General features: G+C 45.6%; 2 protein-coding genes across 2 annotated transcripts; one reads left to right on the top strand and one right to left on the bottom strand.

Annotated features, from left to right (window-relative positions):
* The first annotated feature begins 43 nt into the window (after positions 1–43).
* Positions 44–16,513, top strand: LOC141686928 (uncharacterized). The gene is made up of 3 exons (XM_074492040.1): positions 44–989; positions 1,102–1,562; positions 15,670–16,513. The coding sequence occupies exons 1-3, from the start codon at positions 172–174 to the stop codon at positions 16,371–16,373; spliced, it is 1,983 nt and encodes a 660-aa protein (XP_074348141.1). The 5' UTR covers positions 44–171; the 3' UTR covers positions 16,374–16,513.
* LOC141687164 (uncharacterized) lies at positions 10,879–12,017 on the bottom strand. Its single transcript, XM_074492347.1, has 2 exons — positions 11,497–12,017; positions 10,879–11,421 (listed from the first exon to the last, which is right to left on the bottom strand). Exons 1-2 carry the CDS (start codon positions 11,998–12,000, stop codon positions 10,915–10,917), a joined length of 1,011 nt encoding a protein of 336 aa, XP_074348448.1. The 5' UTR covers positions 12,001–12,017; the 3' UTR covers positions 10,879–10,914.
* Positions 16,514–16,598: the final 85 nt, after the last annotated feature.

The raw sequence follows: 16,598 nt of genomic DNA, 5'->3' as shown, positions 1-16,598 counted from the left end.
ACACGCATTTATAATTTGCTTCGAATTTTATGTATATCTTCACAAAATATGTATGTTATATATAGATAACCTACTCTAAAACAAGTAGACCCAAAATAAGAGAGAGAGAGAGAGAGGGAGAGGGAGAGAGGAGGGAGGGAGGGAGAGAGAGAGAGAGAGAGAGAGAGAGAGATGGAGATGGAGATAGAGCACCCTAGCCATGAACATTCACTAATTCTGAATGAGAACTACATTGCTAGGGAGGGTGATGTATGTCGTGCCTGCAATGAAAAAATAGTCTCATGTAAGTCATCTATTTATAGTTGTAGTCGCAACAGCATCACCGATGACATCAGTGATGATCTGAGATGGGATTCAGATGATTTAATCTGGCGCTTTTTCCGGCAAACAAGAGCTAAATCATGTGCTCAATTTTTACTCCACAAAAGCTGTGCAGAATTACCTGCATTCATTCCAAATCCAACCAATCCTAAAGATTTTCTTAAGCTCTGCTTCAAAGGCATTCTCTTTAATAGGTGTAATGTTTGTTGCATAGCAATACAAGGGAAGCAGTTCTTATATTTCAGTTCTGATACTGATATCTATATTTGCTTCAAATGTGCACTGTTCCACTTTCACCGGTCCTTAGAGGACCGCAAATTTGAGCATCCAGCTCACAGTCAACACCCATTAGCCTTAATCCAGCGTCCCTCGTCATTTAAATGTGATGCTTGCAAAGTGGACGATAATAAAGATTCGTCGTATAGATGCACCAAATGTCAGTTCTGGATGCACAAGTGTTGTGCTGATGCTCCTACCACTTTCCAGTTTCAATTTCACCATCAACACCCTCTTGTCCTTTTATTTTCTCTCCCACAAGTTTATTACAATTTTTTGCAGCATTGCAGACTCTGCAAAGAAACACTGAACCGATTAGACTGGATTTACTATTGTCGCTACTGCAGATACTTTACCCATTTTCAATGTGCTAGATCAAGTCAAATGTTGAGGTACTACATAATTAGCTTGAACATTAATATTAATATCTATGTTGCATTTATCTACCTTTCCCTATTCCCATTATATAATTTTTTTCCTGCCAAATTTAATTTCTCTTACTAGCATTCTCAGCTCGAGTGAAAATGAAAAAGATGATTCCGATGTGGTGCACCTCCCAGCAGCCGATGAATCATCCATGAATCTATTAGGCGAAGAATTTGTTAAGGGGATGAGTACTTTATACAACACCGATAATAACATCTCTTGCTCAACAAAAAGCATCAAACATTGGACTCATGATGAACATCATCTACAACTCATGACAATTAGCGAGTTAAATTATCAGAAAGATTACGATGAAATATTATTGAAATGTGACGGATGTGGCAAACCAATCCAGACTAATGATGATCATCCATTCTACGGTTGTGTTCCCTGTAAATACTTTCTGCACACATTCTGTGCCGAGTTGCCCAGAAAGATCGAGCACTACTCTTTCCCAGATGATATAACCATTTCTTCATTCAAGTACAAGGAAACATACAAGATTTTACCTTGTGTTGGATGTCGAGTTTCCTACAATGGTATTGATAACTCCTGGTGGCGGGGCTGCTCCTTCGGCGCCGTCCTGGATCTTTCGCCGCTGTAGAGGTGTAGCTGTGGTTGGGTTCCTACAAAACAACACCGGAAGGGGGGTTGGAGTCCCGCGGCGCCTCCGGCGTGAGAGTAAGAACTAGCTTTTTGGGAAGATGAGGATGAATATGGATGCGAGGTGGCTGTGTGTGTATATGAGTGTGAAAGAAAATGATTAACCCCAAAACCTCACCTTCTTGGGCTATTTATAGCTCAAGGGTAGGGTTTTGGGGTTGGTACCTTTGAATCGTAGCCGTTGGTTCTGGGAGCGGAGGGCACCTGGCGGGAGTGGATGCTTTACACGCGTCAGCGCGGGACAGGTCGAGGAATGTTTTGAGGATCCTCTGACACGTGGCCTGATTATTCCCATGATTGATGTGTGACAGTTGTCCCCGTCACGTGCTTGGGCCAACGTCTCACGTGTTGGGATTTATCAGGGTTTCGCTTACGGGACTAAGCTGGTCGGGAGTGGTAGTGTGCGGGAGTATCCCTTCCAGGAGCTGCGTGGAGTTATGAGCCTAGGAGTAGGCATTCCCGGAGCTGCACGGAGTTAGGAGCTTAGGAGTAGGCCTCCCAGGAGCTGTATGGAGCTGAAGGCTTAGGAGTAGTTCTCCCAGGAGCTGTGTGGAGTTAGGAGCCTAGGAGTAGGCCTCCCAGGAGCTGTATGGAGCTGAAGGCCTGGGGGTGGTTCTCCCAGGAGCCATATGGACTATCATGTGCCCCCCACTCCCTTATGCAGATTTTCTGGATGGGGGAGTGAATTTGGGTATGTTTGTAGAATATGAGTTTTTGATTGTTTTGTTAAAAGAACTTGAGATTTTCTTGCCCCCCAGTCCGGAGTTCGTTGAGTTCAGCGAATCAGGACTAAGGTTGTTGTCTTTAGCAGGAGTTGAGCTTTTCTTGCCCCCCAGTCCGGAGTTCGTTGAGTTCAGCGAATCAGGACTAAGGTTGTTGTCTTTAGCAGGAGTTGAGCTTTTCTTGCCCCCCAGTCCGGAGTTTGTTGAGTTCAGCGAATCAGGACTAAGGTTGTTGTCTTTAGCAGGAGTTGAGCTTTTCTTGCCCCCCAGTCTGGAGTTCGTTGAGTTCAGCGAATCAGGACTAAGGTTGTTGTCTTTAGCAGGAGTTGAGCTTTTCTTGCCCCCCAGTCCGGAGTTCGTTGAGTTCAGCGAATCGGGACTAAGGTTGTCGTCTTTAGCAGGAGTTGAGCTTTTCTTGCCCCCCAGTCCGGAGTTCGTTGAGTTCAGCGAATCAGGACTAAGGTTGTTGTCTTTAGCAGGAGTTGAGCTTTTCTTGCCCCCCAGTCCGGAGTTCGTTGAGTTCAGCGAATCGGGACTAAGGTTGTCCATATGGCTCCTGGGAGAACCACCCCCAGGCCTTCAGCTCCATACAGCTCCTGGGAGGCCTACTCCTAGGCTCCTAACTCCACACAGCTCCTGGGAGAACTACTCCTAAGCCTTCAGCTCCATACAGCTCCTGGGAGGCCTACTCCTAAGCTCCTAACTCCGTGCAGCTCCGGGAATGCCTACTCCTAGGCTCATAACTCCACGCAGCTCCTGGAAGGGATACTCCCGCACACTACCACTCCCGACCAGCTTAGTCCCGTAAGCGAAACCCTGATAAATCCCAACACGTGAGACGTTGGCCCAAGCACGTGACGGGGACAACTGTCACACATCAATCATGGGAATAATCAGGCCACGTGTCAGAGGATCCTCAAAACATTCCTCGACCTGTCCCGCGCTGACGCGTGTAAAGCATCCACTCCCGCCAGGTGCCCTCCGCTCCCAGAACCAACGGCTACGATTCAAAGGTACCAACCCCAAAACCCTACCCTTGAGCTATAAATAGCCCAAGAAGGTGAGGTTTTGGGGTTAATCATTTTCTTTCACACTCATATACACACACAGCCACCTCGCATCCATATTCATCCTCATCTTCCCAAAAAGCTAGTTCTTACTCTCACGCCGGAGGCGCCGCGGGACTCCAACCCCCCTTCCGGTGTTGTTTTGTAGGAACCCAACCACAGCTACACCTCTACAGCGGCGAAAGATCCAGGACGGCGCCGAAGGAGCAGCCCCGCCACCAGGAGTTATCATTTGGCGCTAGAAGGAGGGGTTCTCCATCCTTGGGTCTCGGTGCCCCTGGATTCACCTTCATCAGCAAACTCTTCAAAGAGCCCATTTATTCAAACTTGTAAGAACTCAAGCAAACAACCCTTTACGTAAACATGAATGTTGCTCATATCGACCACGTTTGTATGCGCTCGTTACTTTAGGCCACGTTTGTTTGAGCTCATTTTGTTGGTTAAGCCACGTTTGTGTGAGCTATCGTTAGTTTTAATCGTTATTGTTCTAGTTTGAATATAACTTTGCGTTGTACTTCATCGTTGAATAGTCCCATAAAATCGGTTGAACTGCTCCCAGGAAGCTATTTGCTAGTATTTGTCGTTATTTTGGGTAGTTTCTGCAAATTTCATAAAGCAACCTTAGACCGATATTCTCTGTGCCATATTGTTATCATTTGTTGTTGGTGCTGTTGAGAAATGGCAAGACCAGGAAAGAATACCTCTGGGAGGCCATCTGCTAGTGCTAAGGTCCAGGATCCGGACCACTCCCAGGCTCTCGACCCAGGAGCCGAGAGAGAAACATTCCAGGAGCAACCACTACACACTCCCGTAGTGGAGAGAATTGTAAACACAAGGGATGCCAGAACCCTCATAGAGCTCAATCAGTACAAGTACACAAATGTCCCGGTAGCCGAAGAGCACATGGCTAACCTTACAAGCGATGAACTAGCAGAAGCAATCAGACTATACAGACAGGAGCAGACCCGCCTCCAAGAAGAGGCAGAACTAGAGGAGGAGCCGGAGGAATCCGGGGACTCCCAGCAATCAAAGAGGTCGGTGTTCGACCGCATTGGAGCCAAGGGGAAGAAAAGCAAAAAAGATCAAGGCAAAAAAGAAGCAGAAGCTGCTAAACAGAGAAAGTTGGAAGAAGTCCGGGAGCAAATCAGGAAAGAAGAAGAAGCAAAGCTCGAGCTAAAGATCCAAAAAAGAATACAATTAGAAGAAGAGAAGCTGTTGACCAAGCCTAGGAGCAAAAGAACCCGGAGAGACCCCACTCCGGAGCTGATTTCTGATGATGAAGAAGAAGAGAAGCAGAAGGACCTAAAAGACATGATCTATGAATTGCAGAGGAAGATGGACAGAGACTCAGGAGTGGAGATTGGAGAAACACTCACTCCTTTCAGCTACTCCTTAGAAGCTATCCCCCGGCAGCGGGACTTGAAACATTACAACTTTGACTCCTTTGATGGTCTGGGAGACCCGGAGGAGCACTTGAACTACTTTGAACAGATAGCGCAGATATACTACTACAATGACTTGACGAAATCAAGGTTCTTCGCTTCAACACTTAAGGGAGGGGCCCAGAGATGGTTCAGCAGAATCCCCTCCCGCAGCATCCATTCCTGGAAGGAATTTCGAGCCTCTTTCCTCAGGAGATTTCGGGCGAACAAAACGCACGAAATGCACATGTGTCACCTGGAGACAATCCGGCAGCACGACAATGAATCCCTATCTGCATACATGCGCCGGTTCCAGGAAGCAATCAATAAAGTTTCAAATCTGGATGAGAGGGAAGCTTTAAGCATTTTTAGAAGAAATCTGGACCCAGAGCACAACGAAAGGTATATTGTGGAGCTAGTCAATAAGGAGCCGCAAAGTCTGGCAGCAGCTTATTCCATGGCCGCCAGATTCATTAAGGAAACCGACGTGCTCCAAGCAATGAGAATGACCCGGAATGGAGGGTTCAGGAATAAAAACACTGATGACCGACCGAAAGGAGGTTACCATCAGGACAAGAAATTCAAGCAAAGCAACCAAAGCCAAGAAAGACAAGCAAACCCGGTTTTCCAAAGACTTGGTCCTAAGCAGGAGTCGAACAGCGACCCAGGACCCGTGAAGCAAGCTCGGGAGCCGAAGCAGGAGCCGGACTGGACTCCTCTCAACATGACCCGGGAAGAAATCTTGAAAGAAGTCAAAGAAAAGCCTTTCTATTACCCTCCGAAGCCAATGCAAACTCCTCCGGAGAGTAGGCCCTACAATAGGCAATGTGATTATCACGAGACCCATGGCCACAAAACCGAGAATTGCTTATCACTAAAGTACTTCATTGAGGACCAAGTGAAAAAGGGGAATATGAACAAGTACTTAGTTCGGGACAACAGCAGAGGAGAAGCACAGAAGAAAGGAAAGAATATAGTCAATGTGGTCCTAGGCGGATCCTACTCCCCACCCGGAGGCCCGGGCTTCGGCGAAGAAGTACTCTCAATCCAATCGCTCCCAGACCTGGTGATATCCTTCAGCAGCAAGGACTATGAAGGAGTCAACCCTCATCACAATGCAGCTTTGGTTGTCACTCTGGACATCTTTGATAATGAAGTAAGAAGAATGCTCATAGACAATGGCTCCTCAGTAAATATTCTATTCAAGCACACAGTGGATAGAATGCAGTTAGGGAGCGTCCGCTCAAATGAATGTCGAGAAGACCCACTCTATGGCTTCGGCCACAACTTAGTCCCGATCCAAGGAACTTTGTATCTGCCAGTCATCTTTGGATCTGCTCCTAACCAAGCGACTCATGTCATCAAATTTTATGTGATCAACGCTCCTTCCTCATACAACGGAATTATTGGCAGATCAGCTCTGACCATGATGCAAGCAATAACTTCAATCTCCCATCTCAAGATTAAGTTCCCAACCCCGACGGGAGTCGGGGAGATTAAAGGAGATTACGGAGTTGCTGAAACATGCTACAACCAGGGGTTAGTTATGGCAGAAACCCATCAAGATAACAAGAGGAAGGCTACGGTCCTTCGCAAGCAACAAAGCACGAAGAAGCACAGACCCCGGACAAGGGAAGAACCAAGCAAAACAAGTCCAGAAGAACTGGCAAGCAACCAAGTCATGGTAGTGGACAAGACAAATCGAGTCCTAGACCAACCTCGTCCTACCATGCAAGCAACCGAAGAACCTGAAAAAGCAAACAACTATCTAAAGAAGAACTCTGAAGCTCGGATTCATCAAATGATCTCAAACAAAGAACAAGCAAAAATCGAAGCAGCAGTCGAAACAGAAGAAATCGAAGTAGATGCAACCAATTCAGGCAAAAAAGTGAGGATTGGGTCAGGACTCGAGGAGTCCTTCAAGGAGAGATTAGTTTCCCTGCTCCGGGAGTATAAAGATGTTTTTGCCTGGAGTCCAAGGGACATGCCAGGACTACATGAGTCCATAGCAATGCACAGCTTGGATGTCAACCCCAACAAAAAACCAGTAAAGCAGAAGAGAAGAAACTTTGCTCCAGAGAGGCAGAGAGCCATTGACGAAGAAGTAGAAAAGCTACTCAAAGCAGGAATCATCAAAGAGATCAAATATCCGGAGTGGCTAGCTAACGTGGTCATGGTTAAGAAGTCCAACGGCAAATGGAGAATGTGCGTGGACTACACTGACCTAAATAATGCATGCCCGAAGGACCCGTATCCCCTTCCAAACATTGATCAGCTGATAGATGCCACCTCAGGACATGTAATGCTAAGTTTCATGGACGCCTTCTCCGGATACAACCAAATAAAGATGAACCCGAAGGACATCCCTAAGACAGCATTCATAACTCACAGAGCAGTCTACGCTTATGTGATGCTACCCTTCGGCCTTACCAGCGCAGGATCCACTTACCAAAGAGCCATGAATAAGATATTCAAGTCCCAGATTGGGAGAAACTTGGAATGCTATGTCGATGACATGATTTCGAAATCAACAACTATACAAGGGCATTTGGAAGATCTGAAGGAATGCTTTGAAAATCTAAGGAAGAACCAACTAAAGCTAAACCCGGAGAAATGCACCTTCGGAGTAGGAGCAGGGAAGTTCCTAGGGTTCATGATCAGCAGCAGAGGCATAGAAGCCAATCCGGAGAAAATAAAAGCAATCCAGGAGATGAAAGCTCCCAGGACGCAAAAAGATGTGCAGAAGCTAGCAGGATCACTAGCAGCACTCAGGAGATTTGTCTCAAAACTAGCAGAGAGGTGCTTACCTTTCTTTGATCTACTCAAAGGAGCAACCAACAAGAAAGAGGTAAACTGGAGCCCAGAGTGCCAGAAAGCATTCGAGGAAATCAAAACTTACCTCTCTCAGCCACCAGTCCTAACTAAAGCCAAGCCAGAACAGCCTCTCTACTTATACTTATCAGCAGGAGCACAAGCCGTAGGAGCTGCCCTGATCAGGGAAGAAAATGGAACACAGCAACCAGTCTACTACGTAAGCCAAGTCCTAAAAGATTCAGAAACAAGATACCCAAGATTGGAGAAGTTTGCCTTTGCTTTGGTTACAGCATCAAGAAAACTCAGACACTACTTCCAAGGGAGGGAGATCAAAGTAGTAACAAATCAACCACTAAGAAAAATACTGCACAAGCCAGAAATCTCGGGAAGACTTGTTAATTGGGCTGTGGAATTGAGCCAGTTCAACCTAAGCTTCATTCCCAGGACTGCAATCAAAGCTCAAGTTCTTGCAGATTTCATAATCGAATGCAACTTCCCAGAAGAAGACCAACAACCAATGGACATGGATCAGGAGCCAAAAAAGGAAATTAGTCCAGGAGCCTGGACCTTAAAAGTAGATGGTTCTTCAACAACCGAGAGGTCAGGAGCCGGACTCATACTGAGGAGCCCAGAAGGATTCAAGATTCAGACAGCTATATCCTTCAACTTCCCGGCAACAAACAACCAAGCAGAATATGAGGCGCTGATCGCAGGACTAAAGCTCTCCCGGACTCTAAGGGTCCAAGACTTACAAATTTACAGCGACTCCCAGATAGTGGTCAAACAAACAAACGGAGAATACATAGCAAAGGACCCTACTCTGGCGAAGTACCAAGCACTGGTTCAGAGCTATTTAGCTTCAATACCAAGCCACCAAATCCTCCAAATATGCCGAGAAGAAAATGAAGAAGCGGATATCCTATCCAAATTAGTCCGGAATTCATCAGACCTAGACTGCTCAGTCTACTTCGAGGACCTCCACAAACCATCAATTGAATCCGGAGAGGTCTTGGAAATAGAAAGCACTCAAAATTGGATGACTCCCTTCATAGATTACTTGGACAAAGGGGGACTCCCAGAAGATAAAGGAAAAGCTCAAAGATTGAAAGCAAAAGCAGCCAAGTTCTTCCTCGAAGAAGGAGTACTCTACCGCAGGACCTTCTCATCTCCTACCCTGAAGTGCATTGGCCCAGAAGAAGCAAAGTACTGCTTGGCAGAAGTGCATGAAGGAATATGCGGAGACCACATGTCTGCAAAAGCCCTAGCTCATAAGATCATAAGACAAGGCTACTACTGGCCAACAATTCATCAGGATGCGATACAATTCGTCAAGAAGTGCAAGGAGTGCCAACTCTTCAGCAATGTATCCCGAATAAGCCCAGTCCTACCATCCTCAGTCCTGTCACCTATCCCCTTCGCTGTTTGGGGTATTGATATCATGGGACCATTCCCTCGAGCAAAAGGAGATCTAAGGTACCTACTAGTCTCTATTGATTACATGACAAAATGGGTTGAAGCAAAAGCAATGAGGACAATCAATCAGCAAGATTGCATAAAGTTTATGGACAACATTTTGATGAGGTTCGGGATACCACGAGTCCTAGTATCAGACAATGGACCTCAATTCATTGGATCAGAGTTCGAGTCCTACCTCCAAGACCGCGGGATTAAGCACAAAAAATCATCAGTGGCATATCCCCAAGGAAATGGCCAAGTAGAAGTAACGAATAGAATCCTGCTCCGAGGTATCGAGAAAAGACTCAAAGAAAGCAAAAGCAAGTGGCCAGAAGAACTACCAAGCGTACTCTGGTCCTACAGGACAAGCCCAAGGACAAGCACAGGAGAAACTCCATTCAAACTAGCTTATGGAACAGAAGCAATGCTCCCTATTGAAGTAGGCTCTCCTTCCCACAGAGCAATAAACTTTGAAGAAGAAGCAAATGAAGAAGGACTCAAAACAAACATGGAACTAATTGATGAGGTCCGGGACCAAGCTGTGGTAAGAATGGAGAAGTACAAGGAGAAAACAAGAGAACATTTCAGTAAGAAGTCAAGAGTCAAAAACTTCCAAGTTGGAGACCTAGTCCTTCGAGACACTGAAGCATCAGATCCCACAAACACCGGAAAGTTAATGCCCAAATGGGAAGGACCATACAAAATCAAAGAAGTCCTCAGGCCAGGAACCTACAAGCTCTCGAGCATGGATGAATCAGAAGTGCCAAACACTTGGCATGGACTAAGGCTAAGGAAATACTATCAGTAGTACAGCAAACAAAGCAACCAAAAACTTGTAGCCAATATGGCAAGTAACCAAAATGTTTCTCCTCCTATATTGTATGAATGATCAATGAAAAGCTTTCTTTTTAACTTGAATATTTTCCAAAAGCAACCACTAGTCCGGACAAGCCATTAGTCAGGACTAGAGCAACCAACTTTTACTTAGAATTAATTTTCTAACTTAAAGCAACCACTAGTCCGGACAAGCTATCAGTCAGGACTAGAACAATCAACTTATCACTAGTCCGGACAACCTATTAGTCAGGACTAGAGCAACCAACTTTTACTTAGAATTAATTTTCTAACTTAAAGCAACCACTAGTCCGGACAAGCTATCAGTCAGGACTAGAACAATCAACTTATCACTAGTCCGGACAACCTATTAGTCAGGACTAGAGCAGCCAACTTTTACTTAGAATTAATTTTCTAACTTAAAGCAACCACTAGTCCGGACAAGCTATCAGTCAGGACTAGAACAATCAACTTATCACTAGTCCGGACAACCTATTAGTCAGGACTAGAGCAACCAACTTTTACTTAGAATTAATATTCTAACTTAAAGCAACCACTAGTCCGGACAAGCTATCAGTCAGGACTAGAACAATCAACTTATCACTAGTCCGGACAAGCTATTAGTCAGGACTAGAGCAACCAAATTTTACTTAGAATTCATTTTCTATCTAAAAGTCCTCCACTAGTCCGGACAAGAAGATTAGTCAGGACTACAGCAAAATTCAAATTGGGAAGATATTCTAAGGCAAAAACAAACTACAGAAGAAAAGTAAAATAGCGTCAAAGAAAGCATTCATTACAAATTCAACGGCCTCAAACAAGCACGGGCCAAAGTACAAAAAAAAATATTACAAGAACCAAATATTATCAAGTCTCAAATCAGTAGCAGTAGCAGTTTTACAAATCAAATATAGATCAGGACTCCGGAGCACGGGGAGGCAGGAAGCTGGGGCAAGGACCGTCGAACGGCTCCGGTTCACCTAGTCCAAGCTCAATATCTTCCTTGGCTTTGATAAACTCAGATACGAAACTATCCCAATCAGCCTCCGGACTCGTCTTGATATGCCTCTCAGCAACCAACCAGCATCGAGCTATCTCCGGAGCACCAGCATTGGCGAGAGCTCTATCATACTCCTCAGATCTCTTAAATTCTTCAATAACCTGGGCCTCCGGACGAACAGCAGACATTTGCCTCCGCAGCTCAACCAACTCGGATTTTAGGTCGGATACCTCCTTCTCCGAGTTATCAGCCCGGATAGTCACTTCATTCAGATGCTTATTCAGTCCGGAGAGGGAATTGTCTTTTACAATTATCTGATCCCGGAGCTGACTAATCTCCGAATCCTTATCAGCAATGGTACTCCGGGAGATTTTCAGTTCATTGTAGGCCAGAGAAGCTGATCCAGCCATATACCCACCAAGCTACAAAAAATGGAAAAGCTCAGAAAAATATTCTAAGGCAAATAAAAGCAAGAAACAAGAACAGAAAGAAAATACCTGACCCCAGAGACGGGAACACTCCTTCATTGTGGCATCAAATCCGGACTCATTCATCTTACTCCACTGAGATTGAGTCGGAATCCCAGCCATGAAGCGAGCCACCTTTTCCTCCAGCCCCGGAACAACTTCATCCGGACTATCCGATTCAACAGCATTCCCTTTTCCAGCCCCGGACCCAGAGCCAGCTTCATAATTTTCAGCCCTAGGAGGCTTCGACCCAAGAGTCCGGAGCCTCTTCCTTCTCCGCCCAGAATCAACGCCCGGAATCTCCCCAATAGGACCCAAATCCTCAAGATTGTCAAATTCATTATCCAACTCAACATTATTCTCCGGAGTAGACTGGTTCACATGAACTTCCGGCTCCGGATTTGGGACGGCATTGCTTTGTGACCCCTCCTCGACCGAGGCGTTCGATCCGGAGCCAGTAACAGCATTCTTCTTCGGTAACTTGAAAGCCTTGCCCAGACCTTTCAGAGCATCACTGTAGGCTGAAGACGACATGTCCGGGTTGTAATGAGGCAAACCTGCAAAGGAACAAAGAAAAAACACAAGTCAAAACTGGTACGGAATCAAGACAAAAAAAGATATACAACAAAAATATAGAAGGTCCGGACAAAAAGAGAAACTACTTACACCCTATTCTATGCATAGTCCTATACATCATAAAGGTATCCCGGGTCATTTGAAAACCCAAGCATTCACAAAATGCAAATATCATCCGGAGCGCATCTCCCCGGAGAACATCCCTTCGGAACCTAGTCCGGACTCCGTCGGCAGCTATATAAGGAAGATAAAACAAATCTAAGCCCCTCAGCATGATGAGCTCTCCATTCCAATGCTTCAAAGAAGATTGCTGAATCACTGGCCTATAAGAGCCCCCGTAACCGCACTCAGCAGCCCGGAACCGAAGCTCATAAAGAGGAGTCTGTCCGGACCGGACCAAATGAAATAAGTGATGCCATAGCTTAAAAGTGGGCTGAACTTTAAACTTATTACAGGAAGCAATAAACCAAGTCATCCATTTTATACCGTTGGGCGTAATCTGCATCGGAGAAACCTTATATATATACTTGCACAGGTGCTTGAGGAACAAGTGCCAGTGCGGGTTCCATCCGGACCGGAGATGCTCCAGCCATACCGGAACAAACCCATCAGCCGGCCTATGATAAATCCTTTCCTCCGGAGTCGGCCACCTCCACTCAATCCGCCGATCCAGCTGAAAGGCAGCCCGGACGGAAGAATCCTGCGCCTCATGGTCCAAAGCGGCGTATTCCTCCCTCAACTCATAGGGCTCCTTAGCCGCTATACTCCCAGCAAATTTCCTATCCAGCTCTTCCTGATTATAAGGCCCCGGATTCGCGTTCGGCTGCCTAGCGTATCCGGACCTAATGCTCCTATAGTAAAAGCTATCCTCAATTTCTTCACTCTTAGTAACGAAATACCCGAGGTTCTCAACCCAGAGCCCCTCCGGACTACACGGTACTTTTCTGGAGGAAATCTTAGCAACTGAAAGCTTCGTTATGGCTTCGGAGTCCGAAGTAGAAGCTTTCTTACCCATTTCAACCCGCTCAGAATCAGCAGAAGACTCAGAACCTGAACTAGATGGCCCCGGATAACAAGTTATGTAGGCCTTGGCAAGAGCTTTAGTCCGGACCATAAACCTAAAACAAGTGACAGAGGTTAGTCTAAAACACCTACAGGTTATTTATCTTGAAAGCTACATGGTCCGGACTACCCTACGATTCATTTTAATTACAAGTTAAAATCGACAGTCCGGCGACCCAACAAAGAAAACACCCCTAAACAAACGCTCCAGACTGCAAAAACCCCGAAGCCATTACTCCGAACTCAAACAACACACAAACACATAAACGCAAACCAATTGCAAATTCCAAAACCTAGCCTATTAGTCCGGACTAAGTATCCAAGTCCGGACCCTAACATAAAACCCTAATTCCATAAACAATATCAATACAGAATCAAAAACTAAAACATGCCCACAAACACATATATATACACATACATACAGCAAAACAACAACAACGAAACGCAAGAACACATAAACAATACAACCAAACAATGAGGAAAACGGAAGAATCAAAGTAAAGACACAAGCAGGGAAATATAGCAAAACTTACGAGACTGATATAACGGAGCGACTGGGGACGACCAATAATCAACAACAGGCCAAGCTACAGCGACGGGTAACGACGGCAAGAACGGCAAAGAAAAACCTCGAGAGAAAGGAATAAAAACAAAGAAGAAGAATTGAAGAAGCAATAAAAAGAAAACAAAGAAGGCAGCGCCTCCTTTTATAGGGGGTAAAAAACTAAAAAACCATGCCACGTGGCACGATCCCAGCCGCCCATCACGAGCAGTCATTATTGAAGAGCCATTATTACAGCACGTCTTTTGAAAAAGACAACTGTAACAATTCAAATAATTGGGGGGAAATTCCCCAAAACCGTTTCAACTTCCAAGTCCGGACTTTATAAATCAACGAACTCCGGACTGGGGGGCAAGAAAAGCTCAACTCCTGCTAAAGACGACAACCTTAGTCCCGATTCGCTGAACTCAACGAACTCCGGACTGGGGGCCAAGAAAAGCTCAACTCCTGCTAAAGACGACAACCTTAGTCCCGATTCGCTGAACTCAACGAACTCCGGACTGGGGGGCAAGAAAAGCTCAACTCCTGCTAAAGACAACAACCTTAGTCCCGATTCGCTGAACTCAACGAACTCCGGACTGGGGGCCAAGAAAAGCTCAACTCCTGCTAAAGACAACAACCTTAGTCCCGATTCGCTGAACTCAACGAACTCCGGACTGGGGGGCAAGAAAAGCTCAACTCCTGCTAAAGACAACAACCTTAGTCCTGATTCGCTGAACTCAACGAACTCCGGACTGGGGGGCAAGAAAAGCTCAACTCCTGCTAAAGACGACAACCTTAGTCCCGATTCGCTGAACTCAACGAACTCCGGACTGGGGGGCAAGAAAAGCTCAACTCCTGCTAAAGACAACAACCTTAGTCCTGATTCGCTGAACTCAACGAACTCCAGACTGGGGGGCAAGAAAAGCTCAACTCCTGCTAAAGACAACAACCTTAGTCCTGATTCGCTGAACTCAACAAACTCCGGACTGGGGGGCAAGAAAAGCTCAACTCCTGCTAAAGACAACAACCTTAGTCCTGATTCGCTGAACTCAACGAACTCCGGACTGGGGGGCAAGAAAAGCTCAACTCCTGCTAAAGACAACAACCTTAGTCCTGATTCGCTGAACTCAACGAACTCCGGACTGGGGGGCAAGAAAATCTCAAGTTCTTTTAACAAAACAATCAAAAACTCATATTCTACAAACATACCCAAATTCACTCCCCCATCCAGAAAATCTGCATAAGGGAGTGGGGGGCACATGATAGTCCATATGGCTCCTGGGAGAACCACCCCCAGGCCTTCAGCTCCATACAGCTCCTGGGAGGCCTACTCCTAGGCTCCTAACTCCACACAGCTCCTGGGAGAACTACTCCTAAGCCTTCAGCTCCATACAGCTCCTGGGAGGCCTACTCCTAAGCTCCTAACTCCGTGCAGCTCCGGGAATGCCTACTCCTAGGCTCATAACTCCACGCAGCTCCTGGAAGGGATACTCCCGCACACTACCACTCCCGACCAGCTTAGTCCCGTAAGCGAAACCCTGATAAATCCCAACACGTGAGACGTTGGCCCAAGCACGTGACGGGGACAACTGTCACACATCAATCATGGGAATAATCAGGCCACGTGTCAGAGGATCCTCAAAACATTCCTCGACCTGTCCCGCGCTGACGCGTGTAAAGCATCCACTCCCGCCAGGTGCCCTCCGCTCCCAGAACCAACGGCTACGATTCAAAGGTACCAACCCCAAAACCCTACCCTTGAGCTATAAATAGCCCAAGAAGGTGAGGTTTTGGGGTTAATCATTTTCTTTCACACTCATATACACACACAGCCACCTCGCATCCATATTCATCCTCATCTTCCCAAAAAGCTAGTTCTTACTCTCACGCCGGAGGCGCCGCGGGACTCCAACCCCCCTTCCGGTGTTGTTTTGTAGGAACCCAACCACAGCTACACCTCTACAGCGGCGAAAGATCCAGGACGGCGCCGAAGGAGCAGCCCCGCCACCAGGAGTTATCAGGTATATTCTTCCATAATTCTCCATTTATCTTTCTTGACATTGGATGCGCGACACTACCCAAAATGATCAAACATGAAGCTCATGGTCACAAACTTAATCAAGTTCTAAAGCCCTCTCAACGTTGCCAAGCATGCGGAAAAACTTCATCATATGTATGTTACCACAGGTGCGAACAATGTGATTACTCCTTATGTAATGGCTGTATTATGAAGTCAAAAACAATTAATCATCCGTGGGATCCTCACCCTCTGCACTTGATATATGATCCTGCCATGGTCACTGATCATGTGCACGACTTCAATTGTGAGTTCTGCTCTAAAGACATAGACGCAAACTTTTGGTTTTATCACTGCACTGATTGTGATCTCTCACTTCATCTCGACACATGTTTTCAAAGATCACGTTATCGAGAATACTCGAATATCAAGTTTGGGGCTACTGATATTGTAATCAGAAAACTCCATCCTCACAGCCTCACATTTGTTTTGAACAGAAAAGTTCGTTATTGTCAAAACTGTGGCACAAAACAACTTGGGGAGCCGATCTTCGAATGTAATGCACCATGCAAAGTCATTTTTTGTACGGATTGCACAGAAAGCAGATTGGTATATCTACCCGTGATCAAAGGAAAACAGGGATTCTTTGGCCGTTCACCAATCCTCGTATCCTCACTCACTACTCGGATGCTTAATAATCTCAACTAAAATTCATCTTTTTTAATATTTGTACTACCAACAAAAGTGATTTCAGATTAAATTCTTGTGTTTTAGATATGCTTATATCATGTATTTGATCTAAATTGTATAAAATATACTAATTTTTTTAGTAAATTTTATTTTTTATAGTAGCAAGTGTTGGGTATAATTCTAACTAAACAGCAACAATGGGCAGTTATATATATAATAACAAGAACATGACAAATAACCAAC

This window comes from Apium graveolens, chromosome 9, assembly GCF_009905375.1.
Source record: "Apium graveolens cultivar Ventura chromosome 9, ASM990537v1, whole genome shotgun sequence".
Taxonomy (NCBI): domain Eukaryota; kingdom Viridiplantae; phylum Streptophyta; class Magnoliopsida; order Apiales; family Apiaceae; genus Apium; species Apium graveolens.
This window is presented reverse-complemented; position numbering and strand designations above follow the sequence as displayed.